General features: G+C 39.7%; 1 protein-coding gene across 1 annotated transcript in view; it reads left to right on the top strand.

The window, feature by feature from the left end:
• Positions 1-19,467, top strand: part of LOC124607377 — an 863,509-nt gene that overhangs the window by 827,549 nt on the left and 16,493 nt on the right. The window contains exon 7 of the mRNA XM_047139692.1: positions 11,017-11,345. Coding sequence (XP_046995648.1) covers positions 11,017-11,345 — 329 coding nt within the window. The remainder of the gene's footprint in view (positions 1-11,016; positions 11,346-19,467) is intronic.

The raw sequence follows: 19,467 nt of genomic DNA, 5'->3' as shown, positions 1-19,467 counted from the left end.
GATTTTTTATGAATTTGGTCACATTACTTATGGAACGCACCTTGTATACATCTACTATGGGGGACCATGTCCACCCCTACATGCAGTTTGTTTCTCCTCAGTACAGTGGCATCTACCAACAGGACAATGCAACATATCACACATCTCACAGTGTACATTCATGGTTTGAAAGCACCAAGATAATGTTACTGTATTCCTCGGCCACCAAATGTCAATCAAGAAGCTGGGACCACCTCAGTCTGGCTATGAGCACTAGGAATTCTCAACCAAGAAATGTAGCACAGCTGGTCACAGCACTCTAGTTGGAATGGCTCCATATCATTCTCAGTACCTCATTGACTCTCTTCCTGCACACCTTGCAGCAACCCGCACTGCAAAAGGTGGTCATTCAGGCTTTCAACAGGTGGTCTCATTAATGTGATTGGGCTGTGTATATGTAATTGAGACAAAGGGCAGAGATGCTGAAAAATGAAAGAAGGAAAAACTAGTGGAGGGCAATAACAGAGAAGAAACAAAGGAAAAACAGCAGTAATTGAATACTATATATATATAGAGGGAAACATTCCATGTGGGAAAAATTATATATAAAAACAAAGATGAGGTGACTTACCGAATGAAGGCGCTGGCAGGTCGAGAGACACACAAACAAACACACACACAAAATTCAAGCTTTCGCAACAAACTGTTGCCTCATCAGGAAAGAGGGAAGGAGAGGGAAAGACGAAAGGATGTGGGTTTTAAGGGAGAGGGTAAGGAGTCATTCCAATCCCGGGAGCGGAAAGACTTACCTTAGGGGGAAAAAAGGACGGGTATACACTCGCACGCACGCACACATCCATCCCCACATATACAGACACAAGCAGACATATTTAAAGACCGAATATGTATTTTAAATATGTCTGCTTGTGTCTGTATATGTGTGGATGGATGTGTGTGTGTGTGCGAGTGCATACCCGTCCTTTTTTCCCCCTAAGGTAAGTCTTTCCGCTCCCAGGATTGGAATGACTCCTTACCCTCTCCCTTAAAACCCACATCCTTTCGTCTTTCCCTCTCCTTCCCTCTTTCCTGATGAGGCAACAGTTTGTTGCGAAAGCTTGAATTTTGTGTGTATGTTTGTGTTTGTTTGTGTGTCTGTTGACCTGCCAGCACTTTCATTTGGTAAGTCACATCATCTTTGTTTTTTTTTATATATCTGTATCTGTGTGTGTGTGTGAGAGAGAGAGAGATCTGACTTTGAAAGTTTGAAGCTTTGATACTGGTTGCAGAAATCTCAATTACCCAATGCCAAAACAATTATAGATTGTCTGTTTGTGTCAAATTTTTCTTAGTATGAGATTTGTAATCACCATGTTGTTATTGAAACATTGTCTGTGAAAGCTTTTCTACTGTCTGCTGCCATACTAATTCCGATGTCAGTGATTGCAAAAAGCCCAAAATGAGCCACAATTGAACAAAGAACAACTATCTTTTATATATATACACGTTGTTACAAAAAGGTACAGCCAAACTTTCAGGAAACATTCCTCACACACAAATAAAGAAAAGATGTTACGTGAACATGTGTCCGGAAATGCTTAATTTCCATGTTAGATCTCATTTTAGTTTCGTCAGTATGTACTATAATTCCTAGATTCACCACCAGTTGGCCCAATTGAAGGAAGCTAATGTTGAGTTCGGTGCTTGTGTTGACATGCGACTCATTGCTCTACAGTACTAGCATCAAGCACATCAGTACGTAGCATCAACAGGTTAGTGTTCATCACGAATGTGGTTTTGCAGTCAGTGCAATGTTTACAAATGCGGAGTTGGCAGATGCCCATTTGATGTATGAATTAGCACGGGGCAATAGCTGTGGCGCGGTACATTTGTATCGAGACAGATTTCCAGAACGAAGGTGTCCCGACAGGAAGACGTTTGAAGCAATTGATCAGCATCTTAGGGAGCACGGAACATTCCAGCGTATGACTTGCGACTGGGGAAGACCTAGAACGACAAGGACACCTGCAATGGACGAGCCATTTTTTGTGCAGTTGACGATAACCCTAATGTCAGCGTCAGAGAAGTTGCTACTGTACAAGGTAACATTGACCACGTCACTGTATGGAGAGTGCTACGGGAGAACCAGTTGTTTCCGTACTATGTACAGCATGTGCAGGCACTATCAGCAGCTGATTAGCCTCCACAGGTACACTTCTGCGAATGGTTCATCCAACAATGTGTCAATCCTCATTTCAGTGCAAATGTTCTCTTTACAGATGAGGCTTCATTCCAACGTGATCAAATTGTAAATTTTCACAATCAACATGTGTGGGCTGACAAGAATCCGCATGCAATTGTGCAATCACGTTATCAACACAGATTTTCTGTGAACGTTTGGGCAGGCGTTGTTGGTGATGTCTTGATTGGGCCCCATGTTCTGCCACCTATGCTCAATGGAACATGTCATCACGATTTCATACGGGATACTCTACCTGTGCTGCTAGAACATGTGCCTTTACAAGTACGACAGAAGATGTGGTTCATGCACGATGGAGCTCCTGCACATTTCAGTCGAAGTGTTCGTACGCTTCTCAACAACAGATTCGGTGACCGATGGATTGGTAGAGGCAGACCGATTCCATGGCCTCCACGCTCTCCTGACCTCAACCCTCTTGACTTTCATTTATGGGGGCATTTGAAAGCTCTTGTCTACACATCCCCGGTACCAAATGTAGAGACTCTTCGTGCTCATATTGTGGACAGCTGTGTTACAATACGCCATTCTCCAGGGCTGCATCAGCGCATCAGGGATTCCATGCGACGGAGGGTGGATGCACATATCCTCGCTAACGGAGGACATTTTGAACATTTCCTGTAACAAAGTGTTTGAAGTCACACTGGTACATCCTGTTGCTGTGTGTTTCCATTCCATGATTAATGTGATTTTAAGAGAAGTAATAAAATGAGCTCTAACAAGGAAAGTAAGCATTTCCGGACACATGTCCACATAACATATTTTCTTTCTTTGTGTGTGAGGAATGTTTCCTGAAAGTTTGGCCGTACCTTTTTGTAACACCCTGCATATATATATATATATATATATATATATATATATATATATATATATATATATATATATATATATATATATATACACACACGCAATAAATGCTGTTAGTTTGACTGCTAACTGTGAGGAGGTCACATATTTTATGAAAAGGAGAATGATGGCTACCAGAGGATTGAGTGAAACAAAAGGGAAAGGAAAATTAACTAAACTGTTATGGAAAGGGCACAAATGTAGTTGCCAACATTTATAAAAAGAAGCAAAAGATGATTTAGCAGTTCTAACGAGCAAGAATATCAAGATTTGCATTGAGAGACGAAAGCCGGGAGTGGACTGCATTCCATGTAAATGTGGCATGTCCTATGTGGGACAGACTATTACAACAGTCAAGGAGAGATACCAGGAACAGCAGTGACACACCTGAATAAAACAACCAAACCAGTCAACTTTAACTAAACATTGCTTCAAATACACTTTCACTAAGCATTGCCTTGAACAGCCATGAAATGAAATATTATGAGATTGGCATCATGATGCAAATGCCAAGTTTCTGGGACAGCATAAATAGAGGGTCTATTGAATCAAATAAGTTGGAAACCCTAATAACCAGGGAGGAAGGTTTCAGCTTAAACAAAGCACTCAATATACGAGGATCTCACCAGCCATCACATCAACAAGAGCTGAAAAACACTGAGAGAATGCACATTTCACAGAATATCAGTGAAAGCTCTAGAAAACAAAAGAGCATGAAAGGTTTAGTGGGTATCAGAGCTCAGCAAGCATGAGACCAACAATAGTTCACAGTCTGGTTGGAATACAAGTAGTGAGTACACATAACAGTACAACTCACAGCATGTGAAGAAGACAACTGGGTTAGTCATTGAAACATGAGTATTGCACAAGAAATAGAAACAATACCTTGCCTAAACATGCAGAAGTACACCATTAATGACGTATACTTGTTTTGAAATACTCATGATATCCATTTCCTATTTTAACACACTTCCACTATGTGGTGGTCTTTGTGTGTGTGTGTGTGTGTGTGTGTGTGTGTGTGTGTGTGTGTGTGTGTGTGTGTGTGTGTGCATGTGTGTGTGTGTGTGTGTGTGTGTGTGTGTGCGTGTTAGTGTGTGGTGATGACCATAAAAAGTAGGGATATGCAAACACCAAGAGGGTTTGTTTGAGTCAAAGAAGAATATCATAGAAATAGTCAAAAATCTGACTCAGTAGATTCTCAAAGAAAATTTACTATCTCTTCTTTTGTAAAGGTGAGCTACACAAAACTAACTGAGACTCAGCCTGGTTTATTTGGCAGATTGAAATGTGTTACAGAACATCTCAGAGCAGTGAAAGCTATCTTTAAGTAAGTAATCCAACCAAAGCCCAGTTTGCACAGTGTCAGAGTCCAGCCAGTTACTAACAGAGTCCAAAGAGTAAACATCTGTAAACCAAGACCATATTGAGAGCCAAACCAATAGAGCTACTGGCATGCACTTTCACTGCTTACTATGACAGAATTGCAGTTGGCTCAGACTGGCCGTGGATGGGCTTGTATGCAGATTCTGACAGTAGCACTGTGGCAGTCGACAGTAATTTAGCACCAGCTGCTCAATTCCCATAGCCACTACATGCTGATGGCTGCTGATCAGTATGATAGGCATAAAGCTGACTTTGATTATATGCCAGAATGCCATGAGTGAAGCATACAGTATACATCATGGTCCCATGGTGAGTGGAGATCATCCCATGGATTCAGGTTGAGTGTGTCTCAACTCATGCACCCACACCATGGTGTCCACTAAGAGGGGAGAGGCTTTGGCATTCAAATGTACCACCGGCAGTTGCAGCTTGTCCTAGAGGGTGTTGTGAGGGCACCCATAAAGACATTCCACTTGGCTGCAGTCTTCATTCGTGGCACCCCTGTAAGTTGCATAAAAATACACAAGGCATTAGGTGCAGTGTTGTACATCATTTCCTTCCAGAGTTTGGTCTTCAAAGTGCAGACAAAGTGTTCCTCACAACTGGGAGTGGGGTTTCGTACAAGGTCAAAGATTTTTTCTAAGGCCATGATAGTAGCAGCAGAAGTGACCCCAGACATGCAAAATACAAAAGGCAGTGAGGAAAGGAATTGATCACAAAAAGCCACATGGAGTCCAAAAATTATGCAGCAGAATCTAGATGGATATGCTTTACAGCTCCACAGGATTGGGCCAAGGAGAAATCTGGTGGGGTAGTGAAGCTTGCTAGGTCTGACAGGCAGAACAGTGGCAGATGAGGGCCGTAATGTCAGAGTCAATATTAGCCATAACATGTGCTCTTATGTCAAACTTTTCATCTGGAACATGCCTCAGTGGGTAGTGTGCTGGAGGCGCAGCACTCACTGTTGAAGAGGGAGAGGAATTAGGATGAAGCTGTGATACTTGGCTGAGACTTGTAACAAAACCCCTTGGTTTAGATGTAGTTGCCCCTATTGACAAACATCATGGCTGAGAGGTGTCTTTGGCCACCCATGTTGCATAAAGTGAATGAGAATGCATAACAATGGCTCCTTGTGGGTGATGTCCGTGACATAATGTGATGTTTAAAAGAAAACTGAAATGGCTGAATCCAGACCTGAATTATGTTATAAACACATCAATTTGCATTGATCTAATGACAGATCAGGTCACATGGGGTAACAGCACTTTTTAGTGAAAATTAGACAATTACAGCACCCACCACTGGGATCAATGAGTAGTCCAGTCTGTTAATCGATGCTTTGGGGCCAAGCTGGTAAACAATGGTCATTGGTCCATGGCTAGACAAAATTTCTGTACATAATGGAATAATTAAAACTTCTGGAATGAATAGTTTATTTGAGAGCAGTGTAGCTGGTAGTCACATAAGGTGCCCATCATGTTAAGAGTGATGTGAGCTTCAACATCAGTCACCTTCCCTAACCTAAATGAGAAGAGGAGCATATCTATCACAGAGATTGGTTAGGATGGTGCTAGGTCATTTGGCTTGGAAAGCATGTACTGTTTCATGGACTGCACACCCAAAAGAATAGAAAGAGCCTATCCTCAAACTTTGAAGTCAGTTACCACAAGAAAATTTACTAGACAATGATGACAGTTTTGCAAAGGTTTGTCTTGGCTGCCTACAGGGGTACCTTAAACTTAAATAAGTAGGTTGATTTAACAATAATGCAGAAGCACAGGTAATCTGGGAGTAACTTTACTGAGTGTTTGGCTATGAACACATCTAAGTACATATTGTGGGCTGCATCCTGCAAAGTCTCCACTTCCATAGATTTATCACTCACTTGACTCGCTTCAGCAGGTTGGCGTGCATTTGCAATGGTGTTGCTAAAACAAACCTCTTGCAAATGTCCCTTCTTCCACACCCATGATATGTTGTACATCAGTGAGGGTATGCACTGGTTGCGTGGTGAAGGAAGCAAAGTTTATAGCCAGACAATGGTGCCGCTGCTGACACGACCCTTTGTCATTTGTCTTTTGTTGATGGGATCATCTGGGCTGTGGAGAAGGTGAGGGCATTGCTTGTGGTGGTAAAACATCCCATATGACCACTGCCAGGGAGCTGACTGCCACAACAATTTCTGCCATCATAAATAAACTCTGAGCTCTGCAAGCCATTTCATAGGCTTGGGCCATTTGTATTACTTCCCTCAGAGAAGGATTCAGTTTGCTCAATGTGTGGTGCCTGACTTCCAAGTCACGGATAAGATGCACTGTAACATCCCTGAATAGAGTGTCAACTAATTCTGCCCACATATACATTCAGAATTGCAATTAGTACTTAATCCATGTAGGTCAGTAGCTCAGTGTGAGTGAGACTGATTGGGCCTCTTCTTTTCTGCCAAGATTCTAAGTTGCTGCCATAACAAATTTCTTCACTGAAAAATATCCCTGCCACAAAAAATGTACTCTGGGCAACACAAGTTCCATCAGATACATTAGTGGCTCTAGTTTCTGTACTAGGTGATACTGTTCAGGATTTCCTGACAAGAACATAGCCTTTTGTCTTTCCATATTGGAAATCTGTCAAGCCATAAAATGTAACTACAGTCATTGGAAGTAAGCATCCCACTCTTCATTTTGTTCATAAAAGGGTGGCAAATCTTTAAACATGGATGGCACATAAGATGTAACTATATCATTCACTAACACTTGCACTGCCTATAATGTTGCTGCCATCAGCTCCTGATAACTGCTTACAGCTTGCATAAGCAGTTGCTCCATGGTTGAAGGCCCAAATTCTCACCTAATCACAAAATGCTCAAAGACTGATTTGAGTGTGTTACAGGTCTCAAGTCACAGCCAGTTTTGTACACACATACACTGTGAGCTGTGTGAAATGTGTGCTGATAGATGTCATCGTGCTGAGGAAAAACAAACTGCATGTAATGGTGGATATGGTCCCTGAGCATAGAGACATACTTGTGTTGATCCATTGTGCCTTCCAGAATGATTAGATCACCCATAAAATGCCACAGAAACATTCCCCAGACCATAATGCATGTAGGGTGCTTGCTATCAGACATTTCACACTGTACCCACCAACAGCCATCTGTCCAATGGAGCATAAAACATCATTCATCTGAAGAGGCCTATTGTTACTATTCAGTGGACATCCAGTTGTGGTACTGACATGCAAATTACAGCCTTTGTGGTAATGAACAGCAGTCAGCAAGGGTGCATGAAACAGGCACCTGCTGTAGAGGCCCATATACAGCAACTGTTAGGGTGACACTAATGGTAACCCCTTGGTTCATCTGGGTGGTCAATTACTCAACAGCTGTATGTTTATTCGACCATGTACATCTCCTAAGCTGTCGTTTACACCTATCATCTATGGCCCAAGGTGCACCACATATGCCTTAGCATTTGTTTTGGATAGTGCCATTTTGCCCTGCACAGTACATTTTAAGCACAGTAGCATGCAAACAGTTTACAATCTTAGCCATTTCAGAGATGCTTCCACCCTTGGTCTGAAAGCCAATCATGCTCTTTTGGATGATGATAAATCATTCTGTTTCTGCAGTATGACAATTACTACACTGTTTTCTGCACCCCCTCCACCCCCCCCCCCCCCCCAACACGCTCCATGTACTCTCCAATGACACTGCTGCCACCTGTCGTCTGTGAGTGGTTATTGCATTATTGCACATTGATGTCAAATGTGTGTGGTGGCCACATTAATGTATTTGGAGCGTATACACAGGAACCTGGCAGGTGTGCTCCTTGCGAGAAGTGGCATCTGCATAGTGGCACCACAGCAGTTGTCAGTAACGTTTCATCAGCTACTTACTTTCCATACTGGCTTTAGGTGGTGCCACTATAACCTCATAAAAAATCTATTCAGTAACTTTCAAATCTGTTTTTCTGTTATGATGCTAGGGACAGCCTACAGTTCACTAAACAGGAGCCATTAAAGTAATGTTAAGTTCCCATTCTGGAAACATCCCCCAGGCTGTGGCTAAGCCATGTCACCGCAATATCCTTTCTTTCAGGAGTGCTAGTTCTGAAAGGTTCACAGGAGAGCTTCTGTTAAGTTTGGAAGGTAGGAGACAAGGTACTGGCAGAAGTAAGGCTGTGAGGATGGGGTGTGAGTCGTGCTTGGGTAGCCCAGTCGGTAGAGCACTTTCCCGCGAAAGGCAAAGGTCCCGAGTTCGAGTCTCGATCTAGCACACAGTTTTAATCTGCCAGGAAGTTTAATGTTAAGTTGATTATAAGCTGTATGGAGTCTACAGGAGTCAATCTTTCCATGTGCAATGTGTAAAATGAATGGAAGAAATGTCAGTATACTTAATTTAATAGTGATTTGCAGGTATACAGTGTAGGTATAGATTGCGCACTGTTCACAAACTTTATTATGAATATCGGCCAGCTACACTACTCTTTAAATGGTTTTTATTTTATAAATCACTCACAATGAGCCCATTTTGTCCTATTGCTATCATCAGGCGCTCTTACATACAATATCACTGCTGCCATGTCCTGCCATATCACTGATCCTCTTTCATCCAAGCTCTCATGAGAGAAACAGCAGCTATAAAAACCAACTAAGTCAGTTACATATCTCCAACATACATCAAAGGAAAAACTAATAATTCTACAAAAAAGACAGGACATGGCAGCAATGATATTACATGTAAGAGCATCTGATAATGGCAATATGCCGAAATGGGCTCACTGTGAGTGATTTATAAAAATAAAAACCATCTAAAGAGCAGTGTAGCTAGCTGATATTCATAATAATCCTGTCACTGGAGGACATATTTTGCACTGTGGGCCTCAAAGAACAAAAGTCACAAACTTGTCCAATACCCAACTTTAGAAAGCTTCACCGAGGAGAAGTAACACAGAGATTATTATCAGATTAAATGTTTCAAACTTTCTCCCAAAAGATTATCACAGCGTATGGTATTAACAGTTTACTTGTTGCACCAGGAGAAGATTCCAGTTAATGTACAGTCTTTTAGCTGTTGAAAGGAGCCTTTTCTCTAGATAATTACATTTTTTTTTCAAGAGACATTCTATAATCAGTTTAGGTTGCATATTTTGAAGTTAAATGAAGCACACAGTGCTTAATAAGCAAAAATCATTGTGGGAGATTAGGGATTATTGGGAAAACTGAATAGCTGTCACTCCTGGAAGTTTTACTACATAACTTTTTAAAACCTGAAGTTGCTCCAGTGATGGAAGGTACACTAATATGATCTTTATTTTTCTAAACTTACTTTCTCAGTGGTTAATGTATGTGTGGCATCATAAATTGCTGGTGATCATACCAGGAGTCAGTTACACTGGTCACTATTTCCAATGCCAGGTGTGCCTTATTAGTAGTCTCTAATAGAAAGTCTCTGTAGCAGCCTAGAGTACAACAGTGTTACGTTTGCTTCCATATTTTGCTGATTATCCTTTGTGCAGCAGTGTTCAGTGGTGTTTGGATATGTTAGTGATAGCTATTAAAAGGTTAAGCTAAATAACAACAGTAAACATCAAATGATCACTGTCATTTCTGCTCACCTATGTGGCTCTGAGTTCAGAATTGTTTCCTGGGTGATTGTTATCCCAAAAGAGAAATTAATTTTAACTGAACTTTAAATTATACTCAACAGAAGTGCTTTGATCCCTGTAAGATTATGCACATTTCAGAATTTGCATGTGTGAGACTATGTTTGTCTGTGTGAATGAACATTAAATAATGAAAGACCTAACATTTCTGATCTACAAGTATACTTAGTCATTTTATAGTTTGAAAACACCCACAGTCAGACATGTAGTAATTACAGATGTAGATGAAAGATCATTAATAAAATCATATACTCATGTTTCGTGGGAATAGTAGACATATCAACAGGAGTGCTTACAGAAAGTATCAATAGCAAAGTTTTAGAAATGTTTCAGTGGAAGAGAGGGGTTCTCTAAAAGAGGTCAAAAAGACTCCCTTTTGTCCTATGTCTTCATGAAAGATAATGTTAAGTACACAATGGGGTGGATGAAGTACGTATTCTGCAGGATGCTGGAACAGATGAAGTCACATAATACATATGATTTTTTTTTTCACATTATTGAACATTAGCATCTTCAGACAAAATTCTTTCCTCCTGAATTCCAAACTGTAGTCCATCATAAAAAATCATTTTGTTAAACTTATTGACCTTTTTCATTTATATATGCTTAAAGCATTGTTATGTGAAGTGTTTCTGTGATGCCTGGCATAAGGGCTAGTGTATTAATGGATGGACTGATGGATTGATTGATGAACAGATGTATACATGAGGTCAGAATTAATCATTGATAACAATTCATTATGAAGTACTTAATTGTGTCATACTGGCTTTCTGCAGATTTTTTTTTTTTTAAAAAAAGCTTTCTAAACTGGAAAAGCACATGTATAAAATTTTACAAATTCCTAATAAGCATAAAGTTTTCTGAAGAATTATGTTTGATATTTTCTAGAAATACCACGCACATCACCTCAGAAAGAGGGATCCATGGCTACGCCTGTAACTGAAGGTGGTCTGCAGACGGAGGAGATAATAGGAGGTCCTCCAGATGATGATATGCATACACCTCCATACATACAAGTGCGAGGTGTAGAAGTAGGAATAGTTCTGCTTGTACTTGTTGTCTGGGCTGGAGCAATTGCACTCTTCTTCAATCGATGGGGGAAGATTCGAATGCTTCTACCATATCAGCCTGACTACAAGGAGCAGCTTAAAGTTCCTGGTCCTCCTGTGGGTAGTGGTTGCTCACAAGGTCATGGTACAAGCCAGGCTTGTCCGCAGGTGAGTTCCATTCTCATTATCACCCACTATCTTCTGGCGCCAGCACTGTATTGAAGTCACAGTCTACAAACAGTCCAATAAGTATAAAAGAAAAGAGAATATTTCCATTACCACCTTCATTGCTGATTCTCCCCTTTGTATACTTTGTGTTTTTTTCCAGTTATCTAATGCAAAATAAGGAATTTTAGTCTCTTATAAAAAGTATATTTACAGAAAATACTCATCAGTGATCTGTTTGTTCAGAAAACGACCTACCAAGATTCCTTTTCACTTCCTGTATCTTTTGCATCTTCTTAAATAGAATGATAGTGGCACATTGTCGATCAATAGTAGACCTATATCTGAATACTTCATCACTTCATTAAAAAAAGATTTTTTAACTCAAGTTATAAGGAGGTCAGTCTAAACAATAAAGAAACATTTAACTCAAAGAACAAACTGTCAATGCAGAAGATTCCCGTATTGTGGTGTCTTTTTTCTGTTACCCCACCAATATCTAAACTGGAAAGAAACATAGAATTTAAATCTAACTGTTCTCAGATGCTGTTATTTCAATAAGCATGTGCTAAGTTAGTAAAATGTCTGTTCACAACTTGAGATTCACATAATGATCAGTGTGTCTGATTCTGTTTGTAATTGACCCCAAAATGAACATTTCACATCATAGTTTACTTTTTTTGGCTATAGCTTCTTGTCCCTTAACACAATTATATTTTCTTGTTTCCTGGACCTAAAGGCTTTCCATTATTCTAGTCATTTTATCATATTTGTCACCTTCCATAACTTTCTAAAAGAAATCTTTACTTATTCCCTTCTTTCTAACTTGTGAAAATTTAACTTTTCTTCCCTCATTGGACATTTAATGACACATGACAGAGCTTGGAGTAAAAGAGCTTGGAGTAAAAGAGCTTGGAGTGAAAGAAAGAAAGATTTGTATAGCATTGTTGGATGGCAGACCCTGAGGGGCCTAATCAGAAAGAGTTTTCTTCTTCCACTCATGATGTCCCCTTTCTGCACAGGTCAGTGTATGAGAATTGAGTCTTGGAAGTGTGTCTGTTAAGTGCAAGTAACTGTAATGGATGTGTGTTGTGTGGTGTCATGTTTGTGTTGTATGGGAGAGGGTGAAATCATATCTGACACACAGCCTACTCATCTTGAATAACATCAAGGGAATTGTCAGCTAAACAACCACATCCTGTGGGAGGATCACCATCAATAGTATCATCTGTCCCCATTCCATGGGATATGGCAGAGAGAGATTTGGAAGTTACTTTAGGACACTGGAACAAAGTCTAGCGGTCAGGAACTTTACACCACCATCTCTCCTAACCTTGTCGGCCAAGTACTTGTAGAGAAAATTTCCTCCACAATCAAAATTCCAAGTGGCAACCCCCAAGTACAGCACTACCACACAGGCTTGCATTAGCAGTCTTGGCTACAGAGCTGAGTTAAGCCCAGGATGAATGCTATACATACACTCTAAAACAACTCTTGGCAAAGTGGCTGACAGGAGTAGCTGCATCGATAGAAATCAGTTGCTGTTGATCAATATTGACTGCTTTCCAGTTACTACCATTTTAGCTAATAGGCAACATTTCATTTAATGCAGTTCACATATCAATAACAGATGATTTAAAACCCAACATCATACAACATTTCAAAAATCTTTAACTGTACAGTCACATAGACATAGACTGAACGAACACAGTAGTGTCTGTTGGGAAAAGCTGCAGAGAACATAAAGCAGTCAATACTGATCAAGGCCACTCTACTTCCGTGAATTCAGCTACTTCCTTCAGCTATCAAGAGTCTTCTTAGAGTGAGTCTATTGTACAAAACACTAAATCAGTAGCATATTCCTGTTGGGGTGGAAGCACTGAGCATTAGATATGCACATAAATAAGAACATGAACTTAGTGAATAGCTTGTTATATAATTCCTTACAATTTTTTTAGATGCAGTCATAGTAATATGCTAGAACTGTGTAGTAAATGTCAAACATGTTTTTCATGGACAGAATGTCATTATTCCTTAAAAAATGTGTGTTTTTCTCTTCAGAGCCCCGATATGCATACTGTCCTGGCAGTGTTGTTGTCAGTATTGCTCTCTCTCTCTCTCTCTCTCTCTCTCTCTCTCTCTCTCTCTCTCTCTCTCTCTCTCTCTCTCTCTTGTGTGTGTGTGTGTGTGTGTGTGTGTGTGTGTGTGTGTGTGTGTGTTTTTGTTTGTTTTGTAAAGTCAAATGCAAGTGTGTAAGCTCAGTTACTATCTTCAGGTCCTTGTTTGCGTTGCTGTCCACTTCTCAATAGATGATGCAATGTATGCAATGTTACTAGTAATTCATTAACGAGAAAACACTTACCTTCATTTGTTTGCTTTTGCAGAACTGTTGTTATTAACATCTGCTGTATCAGATATGGCTCATAGTTTTGTTCTTTATCAGTTGACTCCTGGTGTCAATTTCTATCTCTGATCATATTTTTTTCTGAGTTCAAGAGCATAATTCCTGCTTTTCACACAGTCACTTCTGTATTTGTGCACACAATATATGTCTGCTGTTAAGAACAGAGTTTTATATCATTATGTAAATGAAATATGCATTTTAACACTGCTCTGCACATGACTGCATCTCATATTCATCTCTGACAATCAATACATATGAATTTGTTGTGTCTAAGTAATCCTTTACAACACAACAGTTATAGAAACTCCAGTAGCATCTGAGAAAGAATCAGATGATTTTTATTGTTTCATGTTTTCTCTCCACACTGTTCATGTGTGAATTCTTCATCTTATTCTTCTAATTTTAATTCATTGGTGTTTTTTATATTCATACATTACATCTTAATTTACAGCAAAAATGGAGAAGTCAGACAATATAATAGAATAATAGCTGAAAAATGACTGAAGATCACACCAAGAGATTTATCATCATGATTTTCTCTGTGTATGATATTTTTTTATCTCTGTTTCATTTTTTCATCTCTATTTCGGTATCAGTCTCCTACTGTTGTCAGCTCACTTCTAGTGTTTTGTAGACTGTAGTATTGAAAGCAGTTTCATTTCATTAAATCTGGCTATCAGTTCATATTAGACTTTCATACAGTCTAGCTTTGTTATGATTTTCCTGCTTCCATTAGATGATATAGACATAACTCCCAAAGGAATCATATGTCCTCAATAACATTTCTATATCTGAGACACTTTTAAAAACAGAAAAAGATTTCTGCTCAGCCGCATAGCATATCTTAAACCAAGTTTCCTCATGCTCTGGAACTGTAAGTCCTACAGAGAAGAAAACAAAATGCAATCACTTCAATGTGCAGCTAACCCTCCTAATAATGCATTTTTCCACTGAAGGTTCCCTGTAAGCCTAGCGGATGTGACTAAGTCTGGAAATTTCACATTGATACTCTTCAGTTTCCTGGCAAAGACTCATGGGCACAGTGACATGTTCAGACAGAAGAACTTTAATTATTGATGAAAAGTGTATACTTGACAAGAATTAACTAATATCTGCCCTCCCCCCCCCCCCCCCCCCCTCCTCCCCCACCCAGAAAAAAGCTGACATCATTGTGCACATCATATGGATTGATGATAACTCTGTTTATGAGGTTCTGTCACAAAAAAGTAATTTTTTAAGTCAGAGAAGCCAACCAGGCAACATGATAACAAGCACTATGTGGAGTTTGTTCTACGTACATCACTACATTGAAGCATGGTAGCAGTCTTATACATACCAGATTGTTCAGTTGATAGGTTAATTCCTGTAATTTTTGTAGACAGCAGCAGGTCTTAGGACAGACAACAGAATCCATCACAAAAAATCATTTCAGCAAATGTTATGATACTGCTAATCCTTTGATGTGGTAAAGACAGCCATTCCTGATCCTTCCAGAAGTGTTTTGTAGGAGAGTCGGTATTTAATATGGAATTTTTCATGTGTGTGTGTGTGTGTGTGTGTGTGTGTGTTTTATTGTGTGTGTGTGTATGTGTAAAGGGAAACCAGGTCTGAGAGATTGATTGAGGGCATAAAGAACAGTCACCACCTCAGCAGAAAAGTCTACAGTACAGCAACCTGTATTAGTTTCAGTTTCACATACTTTTACCGATTCCATGTGAAATGTTGGCACTAGCTGATTTACCTACACATAAAAGGAAAATGTACCTCCCTACTATATAGAAGTGCCACAACACCCAGTCTACTTTACTTCTATACTTTTCCAGTTTAATTACATATACAGCATAATGCCATTTGGTGAATGATTATTGTTTAATTCTATGAACTTACACAAACTGCTACCTGTTCAGTACATAACTGCCCCCCATATTCATGATAAGATGTTTCTTTAGGTATAATAAAAATATCTAAGTTTTGGAAATAATTCTCTTTTTTGGTTATGTGCAGAAAGTCAAAATGAATTTCTTAATGAACAGTAACATTGAACATCTCCATTTTTACAAATATTGTAAAGACTCTTTGTGGACTTTTATTAGCCCATTAAAGGTGCAGGTGCTGGTACCAGAAGACTGTGGTGTTGTGCATAAGTGGGCTTAATCCTCTAAATGCATTTTTAATAGCCAACACCTGGGAAGCTGAACTGTTAAACTGAATTTGTTGTGTACCATGAAATGAAATTAATTATTGGATATGATCTTAATGGTACATATCATGTCACATCTTAAGAGAATTATAATTATGTATGAAAACATTGTTCTTTCTAATTCTTATTAGGCTGATAATTAAAGACATAATTTTGTACTCAATATGGAAGAGGATTGATTTTAAGATACTTGTTGCCCATGACTGAACAATAGGGTAAATCGTTAGAAAATTTCTCTGTAAATAAATTTTATACTGTACATTTTTACATAAAGAGACTCAAGATTAGCTGAAAAAGGATTTTAATTAGGGCACAGTTTTGATTTTGCCTAAGGCAATACAAGAAGCATCAGTTTTTATCTGAAATAAGTAGAACTGATACCTTGTCACTTGAAAGTATCCACCCAGTACTTTCAATAATAAAAAAGGTGGTTTATGCAGGCTCTTTATATCTACATCTATTTCCATATTTTGCAGAACATTGTGAAGTGCTTGGCGGAGGGTACATCCCATTTTCCCAGTTATTAAAGCTTTTTTTTCCATTCCATTCATGTATCGAGCATGATCAGAATGATAGCTTAAATGCCCCTGTGCACACTGTAATTAACAAAATCTTGTCTTCATGATATTTATGGGAGTGACTCATGAGGGTTGTGATGTATTCCTAGATTCATCACTTAAAGTTGGTTCTAGAAACTTTCTAAGTAATTTTTGTGGGATAGTTAGTGATTGTCCTCAAGCATCTGCCAGTACAGTCCTTTCAGCACCTTCATGACACTGGCCCATGGGTCGTACAAACCTGTGACCATTCATGTTGTGTTCTCTGTATCTGTTGAATATCCCCTTAGCCCTATTTGATATGAGCCTCGCACACTTGAGCAATATTCTAGGATGGATGGCACAAGTGTTTCATATGCATCATCCTTTGTAGACTGGTTCCATTTCATATACCTACAAATCATTAAACCTAGTTGACCAATTCCAACTGTTGGTATTGATATTACAGTCATAGGATACTTTATTTTTGCATTTTGTGTAGTGTGCAATTTTCCTTTATGAACATTTAAAGCAAGTTGCCAGTCTTTGTACAGCTTCGAAATCTTATCAAGACCTGACTGAATAGTTGTGTAGCTTCCTTCAGACAGTAGTTCATTGTAGATAACTGCATCATCTGTGAAAAGTATGAGGTTACTCTTAATATTGTTCACAAAGCCATTAATGTACAACATCAATAGCAAGGATCAGAACCACTTACCTAGGGCACTTCAGAAGCTGTTTCTCCACCTTTTGATAGCAATCCATTGTAGATAAAATGCTACATCCTCCTTACCAAAAAAGGCTTCACCAGTCATAGATTTCACTTGATATACCATACAGTCATATTTTCAATAATAAGCATAGATGTGGTACTCAATCAAATACTTTTCAGAAATGGAAAAAGACTGCATCTACTTGAGTGCCTTGATATAAAATTCTCAGTGTGTCACATGAGTAAAGTGGGAGCTGGGTTTCACATAATTATGTTTTTGGAACCCATGCTGTTTGGAGGTCGTTCTGTTCCAGCTACCTCATTCAGTTTGAGTTCATAATATGTTCTAAGATCCCATAACAAATGGATGTTAAAAATATTAGATGCTGACTTTGTGGATATTTTCTGCTATCCTTCTTGTAGGTTGCTGTGACCAGTGCTTTCTTCCAATTACTGTGCACAATTTTTTGTTCTGAGGATCTTCAATAGATTATAGTTAAAAGAGTGGCTCATTCAGCTGCAAATTCGATATAGAATCTGACTGGGATTCCATCGGACCCTGGAGATTTGTTCAGTTTTTACAATTTCAGCTGTTTCTTAATGCCATTGACACTAATATCAATTTCACTCATCTTTTCAGTGGTATGAGAACTAAATCAGATCAATACTCCTGGGTTTTCCTTTGTAAAGGAATTTTTGAAAATGAAGTTAAGCATTTCTGCTTTTTCTTTGCCTTCTTCAGTTTCAATTCCTGCCTGATCCACGAGTGAGTGGATACTTATTTTGGTGCCTGTAACCACCTTTAGATATGACCAGAATTTCTTATGGTTGTGTGAAAGATCTTTCAACAATATTCTTCTACAGTAATCACTGAAGGCTTTCCACATTGTTCTCTTGACAGTGTCTCACTATCAACAGTCCTATCCTTTGTTTTACATTTATTATGCAGTAGTCACTGTTTCTTTAGGAGTTTCTTTCAGTTTCTGTATACCATGCAGGGTCCATCCCATCACAACCTGTTCTGCTGGGTATCTATCCAGTGCATGGTCAACAATATTAGGAAAGGGAGAGATCACTACTAATCAGAAAAATGACACTTTGAGTTGCAGACAAGCATAATGAAGAGCCTGTTACACATTAAGCTTTTAGCCAATGCCTTCTTCAAAAAATAAAACACACACACACACACACACACACACATTCACACAAGTAAGCACACCTCGCACACACATGTCCATCATCTCTGGCAGCTTAGACTGGAACGCAGCTGTCACATTGAGTCGCAGTCTGGAGAAGGGCAGGGAAGGGGGAGGGATATCAGGGTATGGGGAGTGGAGTGGAGGGGGAGGAGGGGAGAAGAGTACTGTCTGATGATGCATGCAGGGACTAGATTGAGACGTAAGACTGCCAGATGCAGTGTTGTGAGGCTGAAAGAACTGAGAGGTGGGGGGAGTGGGGGGGGGCACCAGTAAAGGAGAGGAACAGCGAAGGGAAAAGACTGGTGGTTGAAATTACAGAGAGTAACACTCAATGAGGGTGAGGGGACATGAATAGGGAGCAGGTGATAGCACACAGAGAGCGGGAACTGTTGCACCGAGAGTGTGGGGACATTACTTGACCGTACATTGAGGCCGGAATAATTTTGGAAATGGAGAATGTGTTGTGTAGCTATTTCCCACCTTCACAGTTCAGAAAAGCTTGTGGTGCAGGAGAAGATCCAAATCACCCAGGTTGCAAAGTAGCTGTTGAAATCAAACATGTTATGTTTAGCTCCTTGTTGTGCCACAGGGTGGTATACCAAGCTCTTAGCCAGAGTTTGACAGTGGCCATTCATCCTGGTGGACAGCTGATTGGTAGTCAAACCAATATAAAAATCTTTGCAGTGATTGCAGCAGAACTGGTATATGACATGGCTACTTTCACAGGTGGCCCAGCCTCTGCTGGGGTATGATAAGCCTGTAAGAAGACTGGAATAGGAGGTGCTGGGTGGGTGGATTGGGAGGTCTTGCACCTGAATCTTTCACAAGAGTATGATCCCTGTGGCAAGGACTTGTGACTGGAAATGGCATAGGGAAGGACTAGGATGTTGTAAAGGCTGAGTGGGTGACAGAACATCACTTTAGAAAGGGTAGAAAGAATCGTGACTAGGATGTCCCTCATTTCAGGTCATGATGGTGGGTAACTAAAACCCTGGAAAAGGATGTGGTTCTGTTGTTCCAGTCCAGTGTAGTGTTGGGTGACAAAGTGGGTGGTGGGAGGATTGGAGGTATGAG

Source organism: Schistocerca americana, chromosome 3 (assembly GCF_021461395.2).
Source record: "Schistocerca americana isolate TAMUIC-IGC-003095 chromosome 3, iqSchAmer2.1, whole genome shotgun sequence".
In the NCBI taxonomy this organism is placed as follows: domain Eukaryota; kingdom Metazoa; phylum Arthropoda; class Insecta; order Orthoptera; family Acrididae; genus Schistocerca; species Schistocerca americana.
The sequence above is the reverse complement of the archived record's forward strand: the minus strand, read 5'-3'. Positions and strand labels throughout refer to the sequence as shown.